The sequence below is a fragment of the Ctenopharyngodon idella genome, chromosome 14, assembly GCF_019924925.1.
Source record: "Ctenopharyngodon idella isolate HZGC_01 chromosome 14, HZGC01, whole genome shotgun sequence".
Classification (NCBI taxonomy): Eukaryota; Metazoa; Chordata; class Actinopteri; order Cypriniformes; family Xenocyprididae; genus Ctenopharyngodon; species Ctenopharyngodon idella.
In genome coordinates, this window is record NC_067233.1 from 19259803 (window position 1) to 19278407 (window position 18605).

Here is an 18605-nt window from a genome sequence, read left to right on the forward strand (position 1 = left end):
CATTGTCATTTTTTCCCCATTTTATTACTTTAAAAAACAGGATACATATGAAATCATAAATATAAAAATCAAACAAATCAACAAAAACTTAGTTCAATGTTACAAACAACTTTACTGCAGGTAAGAGCTAATAGCTAATATCACACCAGAGGAGTAAACTGATGTATTGCCTATCCATGACTTTATCTGATAACAGAATCAGCCTATTCCCCCGTGTGACAAAAACAGAAGCACAGTTTCCCAAAATAAAGAGGAGAAACAGACTCACAATCTCACCTCGAAAAATAAAAACAGTGGCTTGTCGCATAATAAAGCTATTGTTCTATCAGTGTTAAGTCACATGTATTCTAATGCCAAACAGTTCACGTTCCTACAAAAATGGCTCATTGTTTTAAAGAGTTAGAAAAATCCCAGGTCAGGAGCATGCAGGTCATCTGTGTGTGTGTGTGTGTGTGTGTGTGTGTGTGTGTGTGTGTGTGTGTGTGCGCGTTTTACTAGCTTGCCTCTAAGCACAGCTCGTCTGTCTCTTTCTAATACACACTGACAGGACTAGCGATGTCACAGCTGTTACTGAGATGTTTTCAGTCATTTCGAGAAAGAAGAAAAAGGCTGTGAACAAAAACAAAAGCTAACTGGTTTTCAACCAGGTAGCATAAGAGAGAGTTTGTGCACTGCTTACATAACCTTTTGTGCACATTTGGCAATATAAAGTGGAGTTGTGAGCCAAAGCCAATGTTTGAGGCCAAAAAGATCCTGTTCCAGTGATTATGACAATGGTATCCATAAAAAAAAAAAAAAACACTTGGGCAGTAAATGCCCATTGTAAGGTCAGTTTTCCTGCCCAAATCCCAAGGTTCAATAATTTTGAGTTTAAAAAAAAAAAAAAAAAAACTGATTTTAGTTTAGCATTAAAAGATGTATCTCACAAAACCTGTATTTTTGCATAAACAAAACTTTTTTTTTTTTTTCATTGTGACATTATTGTATGACAATTAAGCACAATTTTCAAAATAATCAATTAAAAAAATGGTTTATTAAAGTTTATAAAGGGTTACACACATATATATATACACACATTATATATATATATATATATAATGTGTGTGTGTGTGTGTGTGTTTGTATATATATAAAAAATGTTCTAAATTTCATTTATACCTCTCAAGGGAACATATCCCTGCCTTTGTGCTGATTTAAATAAAAATAATTGTTAAATAATAATAATAATAATAATGTAGTAATGGCCAAAACCTTAAAATTAAAACATCCAGATGCATTACAGTAAGGAAAATTAAGCACATTTTCCCTCCGAATTCTCATAAAAATAATGTCACAATTACAAATAACCTTAATGGTTCTAGTTTTCTTCATGCAAAATAATTTCTTGTTTTCTTTTTTTTTTCCTTTTGATTTTGGGGTAACATGTTTTTGTGAGATTCACCCTAAAAGGCAAGTTCCACTGTTCATCTTTAATCACAACCTACTTGTACAGTCATCAAGTTTATGTTACCTGATAAAACTGTGGGTTGCGTAACCAGAAACTGCAACGTCAAGCATTTAAAAGACAATTTTGTTGACATTTTCTTTAAACATTTATGAAACATCTCTATATTGAATGCGCTATAAGACGATTTGAACTATAAATGTTTTACAGATATCTTTAATTCATCTCTGTGTTTAATGGATGCCATCTTAGTGCAATATTTAACATGCTTTCAGCATAAGTTGTGTGTGGCAAATGTTAAATCTCCTAGATTTTTTTTTTCTTAATTCATGCTCTTAATATCTCATAAGTACATTGTGTTCATTTCTGAACCCTCCCAAAAAGATCCCCTCATTTTAACACAATTCACAACATTTCCCTCCAATGCAAGACACGAAAACATGGAATTAAAGTAATAAAGAAAAAAACTCTATTCCTCAGTCAATATTTATCAATATGTAACATGACATGTTCAAAACATCCATACAAAAACTGCACACACAGACATTTTTGCTAAATCCGACATTTGTTAGAAAAAAAAAAAAAAAAAAAAAACAGACTGCAGATTCATCTGTGCGTAAATAAATTATATATTCTCCTCAGCCGCATCTACCACGTTCTGTCATTCGATGGGTTAGTTAAATTACTGTGAATGGTTAGATCTGTTTAAGGCTTATGAACGGTTTCCATTCCGAGTCCTGTGTTGCACTAAACTAATCTATGTAATCCAGCAGGGGGCGACATTCACTCAATTGGTTAAGGCAAAATGCAAGTTTTGTGTGACTCTCTTCATCTCCCACTGTCTAGCAGAAAATAAAATGACGTTTCCTTTCAAGATACTTTGCACGACTAGGAAGACTTAAGTTTGATGCAGATATGAAAGTCGGTGCCCCTAGACGTCTAGCTTAATGCGACCAAATTCTCCATGGGTTGCAAAGCAAAAGAGGACAAATGAAATTAATTACTTGATCTAAAGATAAATCTGTAAAACTATGTAAAAGCTAACATTAGTACATATCTCCCAAAAAAAGAAAAGGCAACATTTCACCATTTTACCCCTACATGTTGGATGAGGAATCGCACCCAAGGAGAGATCAGTGCTTTATGCTGTGGATCACCATCATAGATGCTCATGCATTCAATTTCAGTCAAAGGAGGCAAAGTCATGTTACTTTAACTACCACAGACAATGTCAAGCCACATTACAGCACCAGAATTGCCCCACTGCTGATTTACGAACAGGAGTCCTTGCATTTTTCTGAAGGATGAATTGCTATGAATTAGCTGTTAAGCTAACAAACCATTTCTACGTGCACTACCGGTCAAAAGTTTGGAATCATTACAATTCTTTTTTTATATATATATATATGTTTTTGAAATAAGTCTCTTATGCTCACCAAAGCTACACTTATTTGATCAAAAATACAGTAAAAACTTTAATAACATTTTACAATATTACTATTTGAAAAAAAATAACTTCTATTTTAATATTTTAAAATGTGATTTTCAGCATCATTACTCCAGTCTTCAGTGTCACATGATCTCAGAAATCAGAAATCATTCTAACATGCAGATTTGCTGCTCTAGAACCATTTCTGATTATTATCACTGTTGAAAACAGTTGTGCTGCTTAATGTTTTTATGGAAACAGTGATACACTACCATTCAAACATTTGCAGTAAGATTAAATAAAAGAGAAATGAATACTTTTTTTCTTAAGGATCCATTAAATTGATCAAAAGTTACAATAAAGACATTTATAATGTTACAAAATGTTTCTATTTCAAATAAATGCTGTACATTGAACCTCATATCCTGAAAAAGTGACACTATTTCCACAAAAATATTAAGCAGCACAACCGTTTTCAACATTGATAATAATGACAAATGGTTAAGCATCAAATCAGCATATTAGAATGATTTCTGAAGGAACATGTGACACTGAAGACTGGAGTAATGATGCTGAAAATTTAGCTTTGCATCACAGGAATAAGGACATTTTAAAAATATTCAAACAGTATTTTTTTTTATTATTATTTGTAATAATATTTCTCAAATATTACTGTTTTTACTGTATTATCTTAATGATTCCAATCTTTTGACTGGTAGTGTAACATATTGTGTAATATATTTCTTTGTTTTTTTGTATGTGCTTTTTGTTGTAAATGTCACTCATACTCAGTTACAGCAACTGTGGATTGTAGTTAGAAACCATTAACATCTTCCTCCCAGTTTAAGGTAACTCGACCCAGTTTCTTCCGACACTAACAGTCACAGCAGTAAAAAAAAAAAAACCCTGACCTTTACAGTTTCATCACAACTCAGAAACAAACTAAAATCACCACCATTGGAGGGAAAGCAACCAACCAGTCTTTTTACACAGAAGTGAAAGGCCCTCGGACTTCATTTTCAGACATGGTAACGTTATTTTAGTAAAATAACACAACCAAGCATTTTTTTTCTTTTTTTTTTAAATTAAGAAATAAAAAGCGTAGATGCTTCAGTATTTGGATTAAAAGAAATAAAAAGAACAAGTGCTGCACTGCAGTATGTGGGTTTCTCATAAACGCAAAAAAAAAAAAGTTTGTTATGAAAAATTGACATAATAAAAACAGTGATTCTAGACATTATTAATACTGTGTTTCACTAGATGGCAACTGGGTTTTTTTAGTCTTATAAAAAGGACATCACTACGAAAAATGCATCAGGCTTTTTAAAATATGCAGCGCTCCAATATAAAGTGCTTCATTACATTGTTATTTCATTTTTTACAGTTTCTTATTAAAATATTGTATTCCCTGGAGTGAAACCATAGTAAACATGTTACACATTGGTAAAAATAAACATTTTGGAATGTCTTTAAAAAGTCCCATGGGCTGATTTTGGTCAAGCAGAGCTTGTCCCAGGAGCCTACAGGAAAAAAAAAAAACACGTCATTAGTCTTATTACTTCCAAACAAACCAACAACCAATCATCTGATCTGGATCTGGAGGTGTTAGTCCACTTCATCAGTTTTCAAGGAGCAGAATGGCAAAAAAATGGGTTAAAATGGCATTGCAAAAAGCAGGTGTAAGAAGCCATGCATATTGACAGGGTGTTATGATGGATGGTAAAGGCTGTCTTGAAACCAGATTCTCCTCCGTATAAAACACACCAACAACAGTTATAATAACAGATTTCAGGAATACAGAGAACATATGGGTAGTTGACAAATAATGTGAATTTTTAAAATGACCATGAACTTCTTCAACATCAAGAGTTTAGGGTTAAATTTATATCAATTTTATAAGAAAAAAAAAAAAGTTTATATTTTAGGCATATTTCTTGCAGATATATCTCTCAATTAGTGTCAGGAAAACTACATGTCTAATAATAGTACAAAAACTTGAAAAGTGCAGTTTCAATTATCTTCCCTCCAAAGAGCAACATGGTGTTTTTAAGGCCACGGATATAAGTACAGTTTATAGCCGCCATATGAGTTCAAGACAGTCAGTAAAAAAAGAAGAGGCAAGAATGGAATGAAAAAAAGATTAAAAAAATAATAATAATCCACTGATAAAAAATGCTCATGCACTGTGCGATGCATAGAAAGATGGATGAAATGATAGAAGGAGGTGAGGAAGCGTTAGTCAGCATGCAGCAACAGCAACCGGTATGTTCTGGAGCAATGTGACCAAGAAGAAGAGGGTGGAGGTGGGCAGGCAGACAGACAGGAAGATGATCATGTCTTGTGTGAGGCAGAGCACCAGATTGTGCTCCGTCAGGGCCCAGTCCAGCAGCACACACAGCAGCAGATAGTACAGGTGGAACTCCTGTAAGTCCTGCCACTCCGGCCCTGCCACACCCACGTCACCACTCACCATGGCCTTAACCTCCGTCAACTCTACCTCTTCCTTGGGACGGGCGCGCTTGCTGCGCCCCCGCTCCTCCATCGCCATTGACCTCCTGCTGTTCTCCACAAACTCCTGCAGGAGATGAAAGTAATAAATCAAACTACAGTCCCGTACAGCTGCTTCCTATAGGGTTTTTTTGCTATGATTTGCTTGATTTCTCAAGATTTCCCAAGATTTATGTGAGAAGCATTAAGACATTCTAATGATAATTAATCATGTTGTAATTGTCATTACCGTGGTCTATCTTTTTATATATTTTAATTATATTTTTATATAAAAAAAATCTAAATAATATATATTTTTATATATCTTATTTTCAATAAATAAATCATACAAGATTTTTGTATTTAAGTCAACAAATTAAATGCAGAACAACAAATAATACAAACATTATATATATATATATATATATATATATTTACACATGTTGGTAGTATTTGTTGTTCTGCCTTAAAATGTATCAAAATCTATCAAAATCTTTAAAATCTTTACAGTATTTTAATACAATAAAATTACTCTATTACAGTAATGAGAATCACCACTGAGAATAATTTGAATTATACAATTATAAAACATCTGGATGCATGATCAACTGACAATTTTTTGGGGAATATGTGCTTAATTATTATGAAATTATTATCAATATGCAAAAAAACAAATATAATGATCCTAAAATTTTATTATAGCTTTATTTACAATATGCTATTTTTTTTTTTTAAATGTCTGTCTATTGCAGATGCATAGCAAGAAATGCTAATAATAAGATGCTTAATTCTGAAAATATCTGTTGAAAATGTTGCTTTACAGTTGTTTTTGCGTGAACTACTTCCAAAAAACCATAACATCATTTTCACTTTACCTTGTGGAATGACGATTTTGTGAAATAAATGATACGTCACCAATAGCAGATCACTTCCACGAATTATGTCAGATCATCAGATTCATACCAACTGCAAATAGTATTTCACATTTCTTATACCAGAACACCATTTTCAAGCAAACTGGTGTACAGCTCCTTAGTGCGCAGTTGGAAAACAGCTTTCCCACCAAATGGTGCCAGTAATTGCAGACTGAACAGATATTTTTAACCAAAGCAGCTCTCAGAAGGAAAGCAGTTCCAAAGTCTGTTGCTGTGCTACAACCTTTACGGCTAGTGACTTTGCATATTTGAAGTGCCGTGATTCTGTGTAGCACCTCAAGGCTCAAGTCTTCTCTTTTGACTTCACAAAGCTGTTGGCTACACGATTTGGCTGACTATGTGAGAAGGAGAAAGCAGCTTTCATAAGAGTGCACAAGAAACCAGCCTTGTGTGAGTTTTTTCCCCTAGCAAAATCAACCAGCTTTTCAAAACAAAAGTTGAAAGTTGTCCAGAGAGAATATCTGGGACACCATCTGAATCTTAAAATATTAACGTATCCAGGTCAGCAGAGAGCCTGCATTCAAAAGAACGAATGAAGCTACAACACAAAACAGAAACGTGACTCAGATGGCAAGTGTGCTCTCAACACTGAGACTATTTATGGTGTTCGCATCCAGAACACAGAAGGAGACAGAGGCAGACAGAAGGAGAGATTGCACAGATAGTCTGCAACCTTCTCTTCAGCGTCGACTCACCATCAGGGCCTTGTCCATGTAGAACTCCCTCCCAGGTGTGCCATTGTTGTATTTGGTGTCGATGGCAAAGCAGAGGAAGAGCACGTCCACTACGATCTCGAAGATGGACAGGAAGCAGTGTGCCACCAGGAACGCGAACAGACACACGATGATGAGCGGCAGGACCCACTCGGTGTAATCTCTCTGATAGTTCAGCGCTAACACCCCAGCGAATGCCGTGCACGTCACGATCAGGACCTGCATGGTACCCAAATGCTCAATTAGCAGGTATAACAACCAAGAAAAAAATTCTGCTGAAAAGGTTTTAGCTTACAGCGTGGGTTACTTGACCATCAAAGCATTCTTGGTAAATCAGCTTCAACAGAAAGATGGTGAAACGGCTTAACCAGTAAGATTCTGTTAGCATAAGTACATTGGTCCAGCCTATGGGTGTCCAAACTCAGTCCTGGAGGACAATTGTCACTGTCTTGCAGAGTTTAGCTTCAACTTGCCTCTACACCTGCCTGGAAGTTTCTAGTATGCCTAGTAAGACCATGTTTAACTGATTCAGGTGTGTTTAATTGGGGTTGGAGCTAAACTTTGCAGAACAGTGGCTTTCCAGGAGCAGGATTGGTCCAGCCACACCTGCACAACCACAAGCTTGAACTACCATGAGAATTCATGCTGGTCTAAACTTGCGTAAGCTTGTGACTTGTAGTTCATGTCTGTTTGAGGTCATAAAAGTTGACAAATAAAATTTTAGCAGCAATTTAATCATTTAAAATTTAAAATGTATTAGAAATATTTTTCCTGTTTATTTTGTACACATGGGTATATACAAAATGTTTTAATAAATAAGTTTTTTTTATAATTTAACGCCACGCCAGCTACCTTGGCTATTTTCAACGGGTAAAACAGACTAAAATGTAAATGTCAAAAAAAAAAAAAAAAGGTTTTTAAAGTTTACCTTCAATAGAAAATCTCTAACTAAATCTGGCCTTGCTTTATTAAAAATCTTTTAATACGAATAAACTTTAAACAGAATTATTATTATTATTATTATTATTATTATTATTATTAATAATAATAATAAATGAGTTTTGCTGGATTCAAACTACAATTCAAAAGTTTGGGGTCAGCAAGATTTTTTGTAAAGAAATTAATACATTTATTCAGCAAGGATACATTATACTGATCAAAAGTGACAGTAAAGTTGTTTTTAAAGGCATTCAAATAAATGCTGTTCTTGAATCATGAAAAAAGTATAATGCTAAAGACTTTAGATATACAAAGATGGTGCACTCATATTATGATGATAATGGGAGAAAGTGCAACGCGCAATATGGTCGAATAAGTCCCGCCTTCTAAATAAAAGAGCCAATCATCAATTAGTAAAGTCATTGCATCACTGCAGTTGCTGTTAGAAGCTCCGGTTGCTATAGAAAAAGTCAGTGTTCTGAGACACATGCTTAGGACTGCACATGCGCATTAGCTAATCCAGCCTAAAAAAAATGCATTTTTTTGTTACGATTTGAGCGTTTAGAAACAAAATGTATCAGAAAGTTGTTGTCAGATTTCATTGGTTGTGTCAAATATGAAATTTAATTGTAATCTTGGTGAACAGCTTTGGAGAATTTGATGTTTCCTCGTTCAAAGAGATGGGAGCTGCACTTGCATGTCTAAAATAGCTACCCGAGAGGCATTTCAAAGATGGTCGCCGAGTGAAATGACTTGCCTGAAAGGGACATTGATCACGCTTTTCACAAAAATATATTAAGCAGCACAACAGTTTTCAACACTGATACTAAAAATGTTTCTTGAGCAGCAAATCTGCATATTAGAATGATTTCTGAAAGATCATGTGACACTGAAGACTGGAGTAAATTTCAGCTTCACATCACAGGAATAAATGACATTTTAAAATATATTAAAATAGAAAACAGTTATTCTTTTAAATCATAATCATATTTAACAATGTTGCTGTTTTACTGTATCAGAATAATTGATCAAATAAATGCATTCTTGGTGAAAAAGATAATTTTTTCCCCCAAAAAACATTTGAAAAATCTTACTGACCTCAAACTTAAAATGGTAGTGTATGGCAATCAGTGTTGGGTGTAACTAGTTACTAAGTAATTAGTTACTGTAATTTAATTACTTTTCCCTTGAAAAAGTAAAGTAAGGGATTACTCTTATTTTTTCTGTAATTTAATTATAGTTACTTCTGAAGTAATTGAACTAAATACTGTGTATAGACTGTGGATAGTGGATTTAACATAAAATTTTAAAGGCTAATGTTAAAAATGCATGTTTTTATGTATCCTCCTCACTTTAAATACTTTGGTGAGTTAATAAGAATAATGGTTACACTTTAGTGTCCAATTCTCACCATTAACTAGTTGGTTATTAGCATGAATATTAGCATGGGATATTGGCTGTTTATTAGTACTTAAAAAGCACATTTTAATGCCTTAATCTGCATGACCTTATTCTACATCTTTAATCCTACCCAATACTTAAACTTAACAACTACTTTACTAAGTATTAATAAGCAGTAATTAGGAGTTTATTGAGGCAAAGGTCATAGTTAATAGTTAGTTAATAGTGAGAATTGGACCCTAAGTGTGACCAGAATAATTTATGTAGTTTTATATTATTTATTTGAAAGAATGGTAACACTTTATTTTAGGGTCTTTTAACTAGTTGCTTATTCAAAACAGAAAAAAATAGCTGACTGCTCACTGAATCCAGTAAAGACTGAAAAGGTCTAGCAGAGAACATGAACAAATAATAATATAAATTATATACGTACTCTTGCAAGTTATCAGCTGTTTAATCTTGTATGTTTTTTTGTGTACGAGGATGTGTAAATGATTGACATTTGACATATTTTGTGCAAGAAGTACACTTGTAGCATGGAAAATTACCCTGGGCATCAACTAGGGTCGTCAGAGAAGATACATGAGTGTCTGCATGAACAAGCTTATCCCTCAGACTTTGCTTATCCCTTTGTTCATGTTCTCTGGTATATGTTGGTAAAACCACACATGTGTTACGCACTAAAATGATTGAACATACAAATGCAACTTGTAGACAGGATGATACGTCTCCTATTTATCGTCACTTCAATCTTGCTAAACATTCTTTGTCTGACATGATGTTCCTGGGCATCGAGAGGATTTTACCCCATAGAAGAGGCAGAGATAGAGACAAGAAATTGTTGCAAATTATATATATATATATATATATATATATATTTTTTTTTTTTTTTTTTTTTTTTTTTTCTCATTACTTTGTGCCATGTTTGTTAACTTTTAGACTCTCTTGCAGTGACACTTGTGTTAATTGATTGATACTTGTGTTAACTGATGATCATGACAATTGGATTCAGCTGATTGCTTTGACTTGCTTGTCTTTCTAGAAAGAGTGTGATTGTTTGTTGCATACTGAGCACTGAGGTTAGCAGTTTGCTGAAACGTCTGCTCATGCTCATTTGTTTTTAATTCACCTGCACTTTGTACTTTATTGCACCATGCAATTTATAAAATAAATTTTGTACTTCTAGACCTCTTCAGTCTTTATTGGATTCAGTGTGCGGTCAGCTATTTTTTCTGTTTTGCTCAAGTATTTTCTCGGCTCTACGCACCTGAAGGACAAGGAACTTTTTGTCAATTGAGAGCACAATAGTTTCCTCTGAACTTGCTGCTTATTAGCATGCATATTACTAGAATATTTGCTGTTTACTAGTACTTATGAAGCACATATTAATGCCTTATTCTGCATGACCATATTCTACATTCTTAATCCTACCCAATACCTAAACTTAACAACTAGCTTACTAATTATTAATAAGAGGTAAATTAGGTGTTTACTGAGGGAAAAGTCGTAGTTAATATTGAATATGTGTTCCCTATACTGAAGTGTTACCAAAGTAATTAGTAATAAGTAATTAAATACTTTTTGGAGAGAGTAATTTGTACAGTAATCTAATTACACTATTGAATATGTAATTAGTAACTAGTAATTAATTACTTTTTTAGATTAACTTACCCAACACTGATGGCAATATACAAAAGAAAACGACACTCCTCAAAACACTGAATGAAACAGTTTATCTTGCATCATTTATCTTTCTTAATATATTATCAAAACTCATCTGTCCTTCACCTTGCCCAGGAAGAGAACAAAATCTCCAACGGTGTTGATGGTTGCCACCCTAAGAGCGTTTTCCACCAGGATCATGAAGGCATCACGGGCCGAGGTGCAGAAACTGGTGCTGTTTATGGCCGTCGCCGCATAAGCATTCTAGAAACAGATGACAAGAATTATTAGATCACAGTTCTTTTAAAAAAGTACACAGAACATCTGAATAAGTTACAATTTCTACCTCAACTTGCAATGAGTGATCCATCAACTGACGTACCTGATTCAAATAGTTGAGGCACTTCTCCAGACACCACAGACAGCAGATACAGGCCTTCAGCATGCAGCGTGCACAAGCATTTTCCTGTGGGGTGTGTAACATGGAAAAGAATCAGAGCAAGTGAAAATGTTACTCACAGTGAATGTCTGTTGCACATTTGTCAGCCTCTTCCTTAATGCTCTAAATCTGCCTCTATAAAGCTGGTGCTGATATCTATTAGAGTTCATTATATTCCCAAGATCCCCAGCCATATATCAAGTAAATGATACGTCACCTAAGTGGAACCCGAGAGGACAGTAATAAATAGCTTGCAGCATTAACTTGCAGTGTAAAAGATACCCACCTAAAACACTAGAAAATACCAAACTAAGTATTTAGAAAAACATTTTCAGGCAAGAAAAGTAATGATCATCTGACTGCTGATTCAAAAACCCAAAGCAACATTTTTCAGTTTAAGCAATTATATGTAACTAGTAGGGGTGTAACGGTACATGTATTCATCCCCAACCATCACAATACATATTATACGGTTCGGTGCCTACAGTCAGACGACGAATACAGTCAGTCACAGGCGAACCACACTACAATCCAAAAGGGGGCGCGTGCAGTAATGCAACGCTGTTTGCTAACCGCCACAACAGGAAAAACAGCAGAAGAGTCTATCTATGCACCAACCCAAAACAGGTGAGTTCAGATGGCACGCAAGAGCTTGCAAGTAGCCTATACGCTGAGGTTTGATTCATTTTTGTGACGCACTCCACAAACTTCACGGAAAGCAAACTTAGACAATAAAAAGCGGCTTCCCGTTTGTTTTCTCGATTTTACAAAAGCACTTTTTTGTTTTTACTGTGAGTGTACACAAATAAAAATAGACCCTTTACAGTTTCGAATGATGTCCTGATCTGTATGACCATAAATGACAGTATTTTAAGTTGTTTCCGCTGTTATAATGAGAAAAAAATCATTTGGCATTGTGGCAATTTGTGTGGTCTAAGTCTCACTACTAAAGTTCAGTGATGAAATATGCATGTCCTGGAAATGGGAAGCCTCAAGTGCCACTTCACTCACTGTCTCCTCATGGAAAGGTGAAGTAGGCTCTTTATCTCGCTCATCTCTCCGTAATTTCTTGAAAAAATTTAATATTGAACTTTGTGCATCCGCCATTGTCGCGTATGTTAATGAACTGTCACATGCAAAGAAAATGACAGGTAGGCTACGCACAACACATTAATCAAACCAATAAGTTTGAAAACAGCCATTGCATTTTACCTCGCAGAATTGGTCAATCTATTAACAATTCCTTAATTTTTTATTTTAAGCAATCAGGAATCTGTTGTTGTTTTTTTTATCAGCCCTAAAAAAACATGACCTATGTGCATTCTGTTTACTGCTTCATACTTAATACTCTTATGGAGGCTGTACTGTACCAAATACCTCAGGGAGACTAAACGCCACTAGGTGTCTGTTCAAAATAAATGAAAAGAAATTTGTTGCTTTTCCTGTTTGTTGCTTTTCCTGTTGTACCGCACTTGCATTGAATCGTGACCCCAAAATTGGGGTATGTACCAAATGATGACTTCTGTGTACTGTTACACCCCTAATAACTAGTATTCTTAAAGACTGCACAAAGTAAAAATTAAGCATATTTACTGACGGTGGTTTTATTGGGCACAATTTATCAGTAAATGTTATTCTATAACATTATATTTAATTCTTCATTAAAATGTGCTCTTCATCCAGGATTATTTTTAACTAAAACTAAAACCATAAAAAAAAAAAAAAAAAAAAAAAAAATCATTTTTGTTACTAAATTACTAAACATTAAAGGGATAATTCACCCTAAAATTAAATTTTTGTCATCATTTACTCACTCTTGTGTCACTCTTTGTTTTTTGGACAACAAAGGGAGAATTCTTAAAAATGTTCCGCTCGTGCTCGTCCATATAATGGCAGTAAATTGCGATGGTGCGACCAGCATTAAGCTTTTTAAAAATACGCAAAAGTATCAGAAAGATCCCATGTCGTATATCCCAAGTGTTCTGGGGCTATACGATAGGGTTTAGTGAAAAACAAAACAAAATTGTATGTATTATTTAACAAAAATTATTTAACGAAACTTGGCTGTTGGTCTTCCGTGCTCAACGTGTGCTTTCGTGAGATTCTTTTAGGGCTGCAGTTCACTCATCTCACCAAGAAAAGGCACACAAGTTGTGAGAAATCGAGATTAACAAAAACGCATTAAATACAATCCATGTGCTTTCTTCTCTGAGGTGAATATATCTCTTGTGTTTGTCATAACAAGAAGTTATCATGTTTGCATCCGTCAGCTGTCATTCTGACTGTCATCAGACAAATGGAGTTCCGGCCCGGTGATATTTGACTCAGTGAAGAAAGTACGAGGATACTTTTTTTGGATTTCTAGGTGTTGAATTTCATGTCTTGTTGTTATTAACCTTGATTTCTCACAACTTGTGTGCTTTTTCTGGTGCAAAGAAGACCAACGGTTCGTTTTGTCTTTCATCAAACCCTTTCATATACCCCTAAAGATTTGGAATACATAGCACATCACATGGGATCATTCTGTGATACTCTTGCATCTTTTTTTAAAAAAAAGCTTGATGCTGGTTGCTTTCACTGCCATTATATGGATGAGTGGGATACTTTTTATTTATTTTTTTTTAATTCTCCTTTTGTGGTCCATCAAAGAAAGAAGGACATATGGCATTAGAATGACAACAGGTTGAGTAAATCATGACTTAATTTTAATTTTAGGGTGAACCATGCCTTTAACTAAAATAAAATATTATATATAATTTTAAAAACACATTTTATTTCAGCTAGTTGTCAAGGCAACATTTCTCATTTTTGTTTAGTTTAACTTTAAGTGTAGCTGAAACAAATAAAATTATTAAAAACTAATATAATATATATATATATATATATATATATACAGTGTGTACAGAAAGTATTCAGACCCCCTTAAATTTTTCACTCTTTGTTATATTGCAGCCATTTGCTAAAATCATTTAAGTTCATTTTTTTTTTCCTCATTAATGTACACACAGCACCCCATATTGACAGAAAAACACAGAATTGTTGACATTTTTGCAGATTTATTAAAAAAGAAAAACTGAAATATCACATGGTCCTAAGTATTCAGACCCTTTGCTCAGTATTTAGTAGAAGCACCCTTTTGATCTAATACAGCCATGTCTTTTTGGGAAAGATGCAACAAGTTTTTCACACCTGGATTTGGGGATCCTCTGCCATTCCTCCTTGCAGATCCTCTCCAGTTCTGTCAGGTTGGATGGTAAACGTTGGTGGACAGCCAATTTTTAGGTCTCTCCAGAGATGCTCAATTGGGTTTAAGTCAGGGCTCTGGCTGGGCCATTCAAGAACAGTCACGGAGTTGTTGTGAAGCCACTCCTTCGTTATTTAGCTGTGTGCTTAGGGTCATTGTCTTGTTGGAAGGTAAACCTTCGGCCCAGTCTGAGGTCCTGAGCATTCTGGAGAAGGTTTTCGTCCAGAATATCCCTGGACTTGGTCGCATTCATCTTTCCCTCGATTGCAACCAGTCGTCCTTGTCCCTGCAGCTGAAAAACACCCCTTCACTGTTGGGACTGTATTGGACAGGTGATGAGCAGTGCCTGGTTTTCTCCACACATACCGCTTAGAATTAAGGCCAAAAAGTTCTATCTTGGTTTCATCAGACCAGAGAATCTTATTTCTCACCATCTTGGAGTCCTTCAGGTGTTTTTTCATGTGTCTTGCACTGAGGAGAGGCTTCCGTCGGGCCACTCTGCCATAAAGCCCTGACTGGTGGAGGGCTGCAGTGATGGTTGACTTTCTACAACTTTCTCCCATCTCCCGACTGCATCTCTGGAGCTCAGCCACAGTGATCTTTGGGTTCTTCTTTACCTCTCTCACCAAGGCTCTTCTCCCCCGATAGCTCAGTTTGGCCGGACGGCCAGCTCTAGGAAGGGTTCTGGTCGTCCCAAACGTCTTCCATTTAAGGATTATGGAGGCCACTGTGCTCTTAGGAACCTTAAGTGCAGCAGAAACTTTTTTGTTACCTTGGCCAGATCTGTGCCTTGCCACAATTCTGTCTCTGAGCTCTTCAGGCAGTTCCTTTGACCTCATGATTCTCATTTGCTCTGACATGCACTGTGAGCTGTAAGGTCTTATATAGACAGGTGTGTGGCTTTCCTAATCAAGTCCAATCAGTATAATCAAACACAGCTGGACTCAAATGAAGGTGTAGAACCATCTCAAGGATGATCAGAAGAAATGGACAGCACCTGAGTTAAATATATGAGTGTCACAGCAAAGGGTCTGAATACTTAGGACCATGTGATATTTCAGTTTTTCTTTTTTAATAAATCTGCAAAAATGTCAACAATTCTGTGTTTTTCTGTCAATATGGGGTGCTGTGTGTACATTAATGAGGGAAAAAAAATGAACTTAAATGATTTTAGCAAATGGCTGCAATATAACAAAGAGTGAAAAATTTAAGGGGGTCTGAATACTTTCCGTACCCACTGTATATGTATATGTGTATATATATAATTTGTGTGTATGTATGTGTGTGTGTGTGTGTGTGTGTGTATATAATATAATTATATATATATATATATTACACACATACATACACACACACACACATATACATACACACAAATTAATATAAAACTATACATATTTAAACAAAAATAAAAATGACAAAAAACAAAATTACTAAAACTTTGAAGTTTCTTAAAATTTTTACATTAAAGTGAAAAAAGAAAATATAAAAAAAAAAAATCTAATTCAAAATATTAAAAACTATACTAGTATATCAATAAAGCTGAAAGAACACTGTCTCCACCATGAAATGACTTAAATGCAAAAAATATATAATGCTAGCATAATACTCCTTGACAACATCTTACTATTTAGTTAATTGCTGATGTAATTGTCCAAAGCACAACATAAGCACTTTCTTGTCCTAATGAAAACTGCCTGCCATAAGCATAAACATGCATGATGTCAGTTAAGATTCTTGCAACAAGAGAGATTTGCAATTTAGATCCAACAACCCAAGGACATGTCAAGTGAGCGGTGTCCTTACCTTGCCTTTGAGTTGGTTGTGGATGTACATGAGAATGAGGCGTGGGATCTTGACGAGGGTGATGATGAAGGAGCCCTTGGCCACAGTGCCCAGGTGATACCGCACCAGCCGCAGCACTGATGACAGGATGGGAGTCACCGGGAGTTTGGTTTTGTCCCTGAATGGATATGAAATAAATTTCTCATCTTTCAAGGTTATAACTGTGAGCTATTTTAAGAACAACTCCATGAATACAGGATTACTTTGAAGGCAAATGCAATTATTGGCTTAAACTTACTCCAGTTTATTTAACGTTTTTAGCCATAGTAGTATATAACTATTATTCTTAAAGTGGTCATGAATTGAGAAATCAAATTTTTCTTGATCTTTTGACATGTAAGAGGCCATTATAAAAACATCCTGTAAGTTTCAGAACTCAAAACTTCCTAGTTAGTCCAAAAACAGCTTTTATTGAAACCAAGCTCGGAAAATGACTCATTTCAGATTTTGTCACATTATGAGGTAATAGTGCGATGAATGAATCAGATCAACGCCTACTTCTACATCATCACATCTTTGGCCCCGCCCACTGTTGCGTTAGTGAGATGAGAAGAGAGACAAAGGATCACTGGACAAAAAATAGCATTACCCTCCAAAGGATCCTAATGATGGAAAGTGGTTATTTATTTTCAACTATGTGAATGTCTCAGTAGAGCATTGTTTGTTTGTTTCAGTACATTTCACTGGTAAATCATATATAAAATCATATGGACCTGACAGTAATGCCACAACATGTAAGTAAACATGCTACTTCTAATGCCTAATCTGTGATCAGTCATTTCTGATATGTAATGATTCATGTACAGTCAGACGTTCTTTGTCTCAAAATCCTTTATTGCTGTTTATGCGTCAGTAAATCAAGCTAGTGACTAAAATGTCAACTTCACATTATTCCTCTTAGTAGCATTAAAATAATCTGTTATTTCAATTATTTATAGAAAGCGATCAAAGGAATTTCACTTCAGGAAATATTATAAAATAATAAAAAAAGGCAGTTCATAACCCCTTTAAAGACTGCATGAAGTCAAAATTGCGCATTTCTACTGATGCTGGTTTTATGGTGCATGATTTATCAGAAAACATTGTTTTAAAGAAATTACTTTTTAACCAAACAGTTGTGGGGCACCACTGACTTAATAGTATGACACAATAGTATTTTTTCCATACTATGGAAATCAATGGTGCCCCACAACTATTTGGTTACAAACATTCTTCAAAATATCTTCTTTGTGTTCAGCAGAACAAAGAAATTTATACAGGTTTAGAACAAATTGAGGGTGAGTAAATGAAACGAATTTTCTTTTTTGGGTGAACTATCCCTTTAACTTAAAGTATTAAAATAGCTCAAACTAATAAATAGAAATTACTATAAAACTATAACTATAACTGTGAGCTATTTCAAGAACCATGAATACAGGATTAGTTGAAGACAAATGCAATTATAAACATACTTATGTTTATTCAAAGTCATTTCAAAAACTAATAGAGTATTACAAAATAATAGATGTTCTTTTAATGGCCAAATTGCATTGTAAAGGTTGAAATGTCAGACTGATCAAGTAAACAGAAATGTTCAAAGTGCCACAATTTTGTGGAAATCAACCTACAACCTTGCCTGATCATAACCCTTTTTTTCCCCAGTGATATTCCTCTGACCTTTTCTTGTTTGACTCTCAGTCATCTCTCTTTCTAGTCTTTCTTCAAATCTTCCCTTTTGCTTACTCTCTCTCCTCACGCATCATGAGTGCATTTACACACTGCTGCTCAGTCCGATCCACTTTTAACAGCTTTTTCAGAAATCACTTACTGCACCTTTAACAACAAATTGTTGACCAGTGGCATTTGAGAAAAATATTCACTACAAATACAGACCTTGTGAAATAGTAGGTTACCACAGCACCGGCTACGGTCATCTGCTGACAGGCCAGGATGAACTCACTGATCCAGATCAGTCCCACAGCGTGGTACCAGGTCATGTACTGCAGCGCTCCTGTGAGCCTGAACTCAACCACGCCAGTATCCTCATTCTTCTCCGGGTTCCCTGTGGACAGGAACGCACAAGCTGCA

General features: G+C 35.1%; 1 protein-coding gene across 6 annotated transcripts in view; it reads right to left on the reverse strand.

Annotated features, from left to right (window-relative positions):
* Positions 1–2: 2 nt before the first annotated feature.
* slc44a1b (solute carrier family 44 member 1b) overlaps positions 3–18605 on the reverse strand; it is a 38397-nt gene continuing 19794 nt past the window's right edge. For 4 of the 6 annotated variants that reach the window (XM_051918256.1, XM_051918255.1, XM_051918254.1 and 1 more), the window contains 6 exons: positions 18411–18579; positions 16500–16656; positions 11393–11476; positions 11137–11274; positions 6991–7227; positions 3–5448 (listed from right to left, as the gene is read on the reverse strand). In XM_051918256.1, coding sequence (XP_051774216.1) covers positions 5113–5448; positions 6991–7227; positions 11137–11274; positions 11393–11476; positions 16500–16656; positions 18411–18579 — 1121 coding nt within the window. In that variant the 3' untranslated portion in view covers positions 3–5112. The remainder of the gene's footprint in view (positions 5449–6990; positions 7228–11136; positions 11275–11392; positions 11477–16499; positions 16657–18410; positions 18580–18605) is intronic. The other 2 variants (XM_051918259.1, XM_051918258.1) reach the window with 2 other exon arrangements.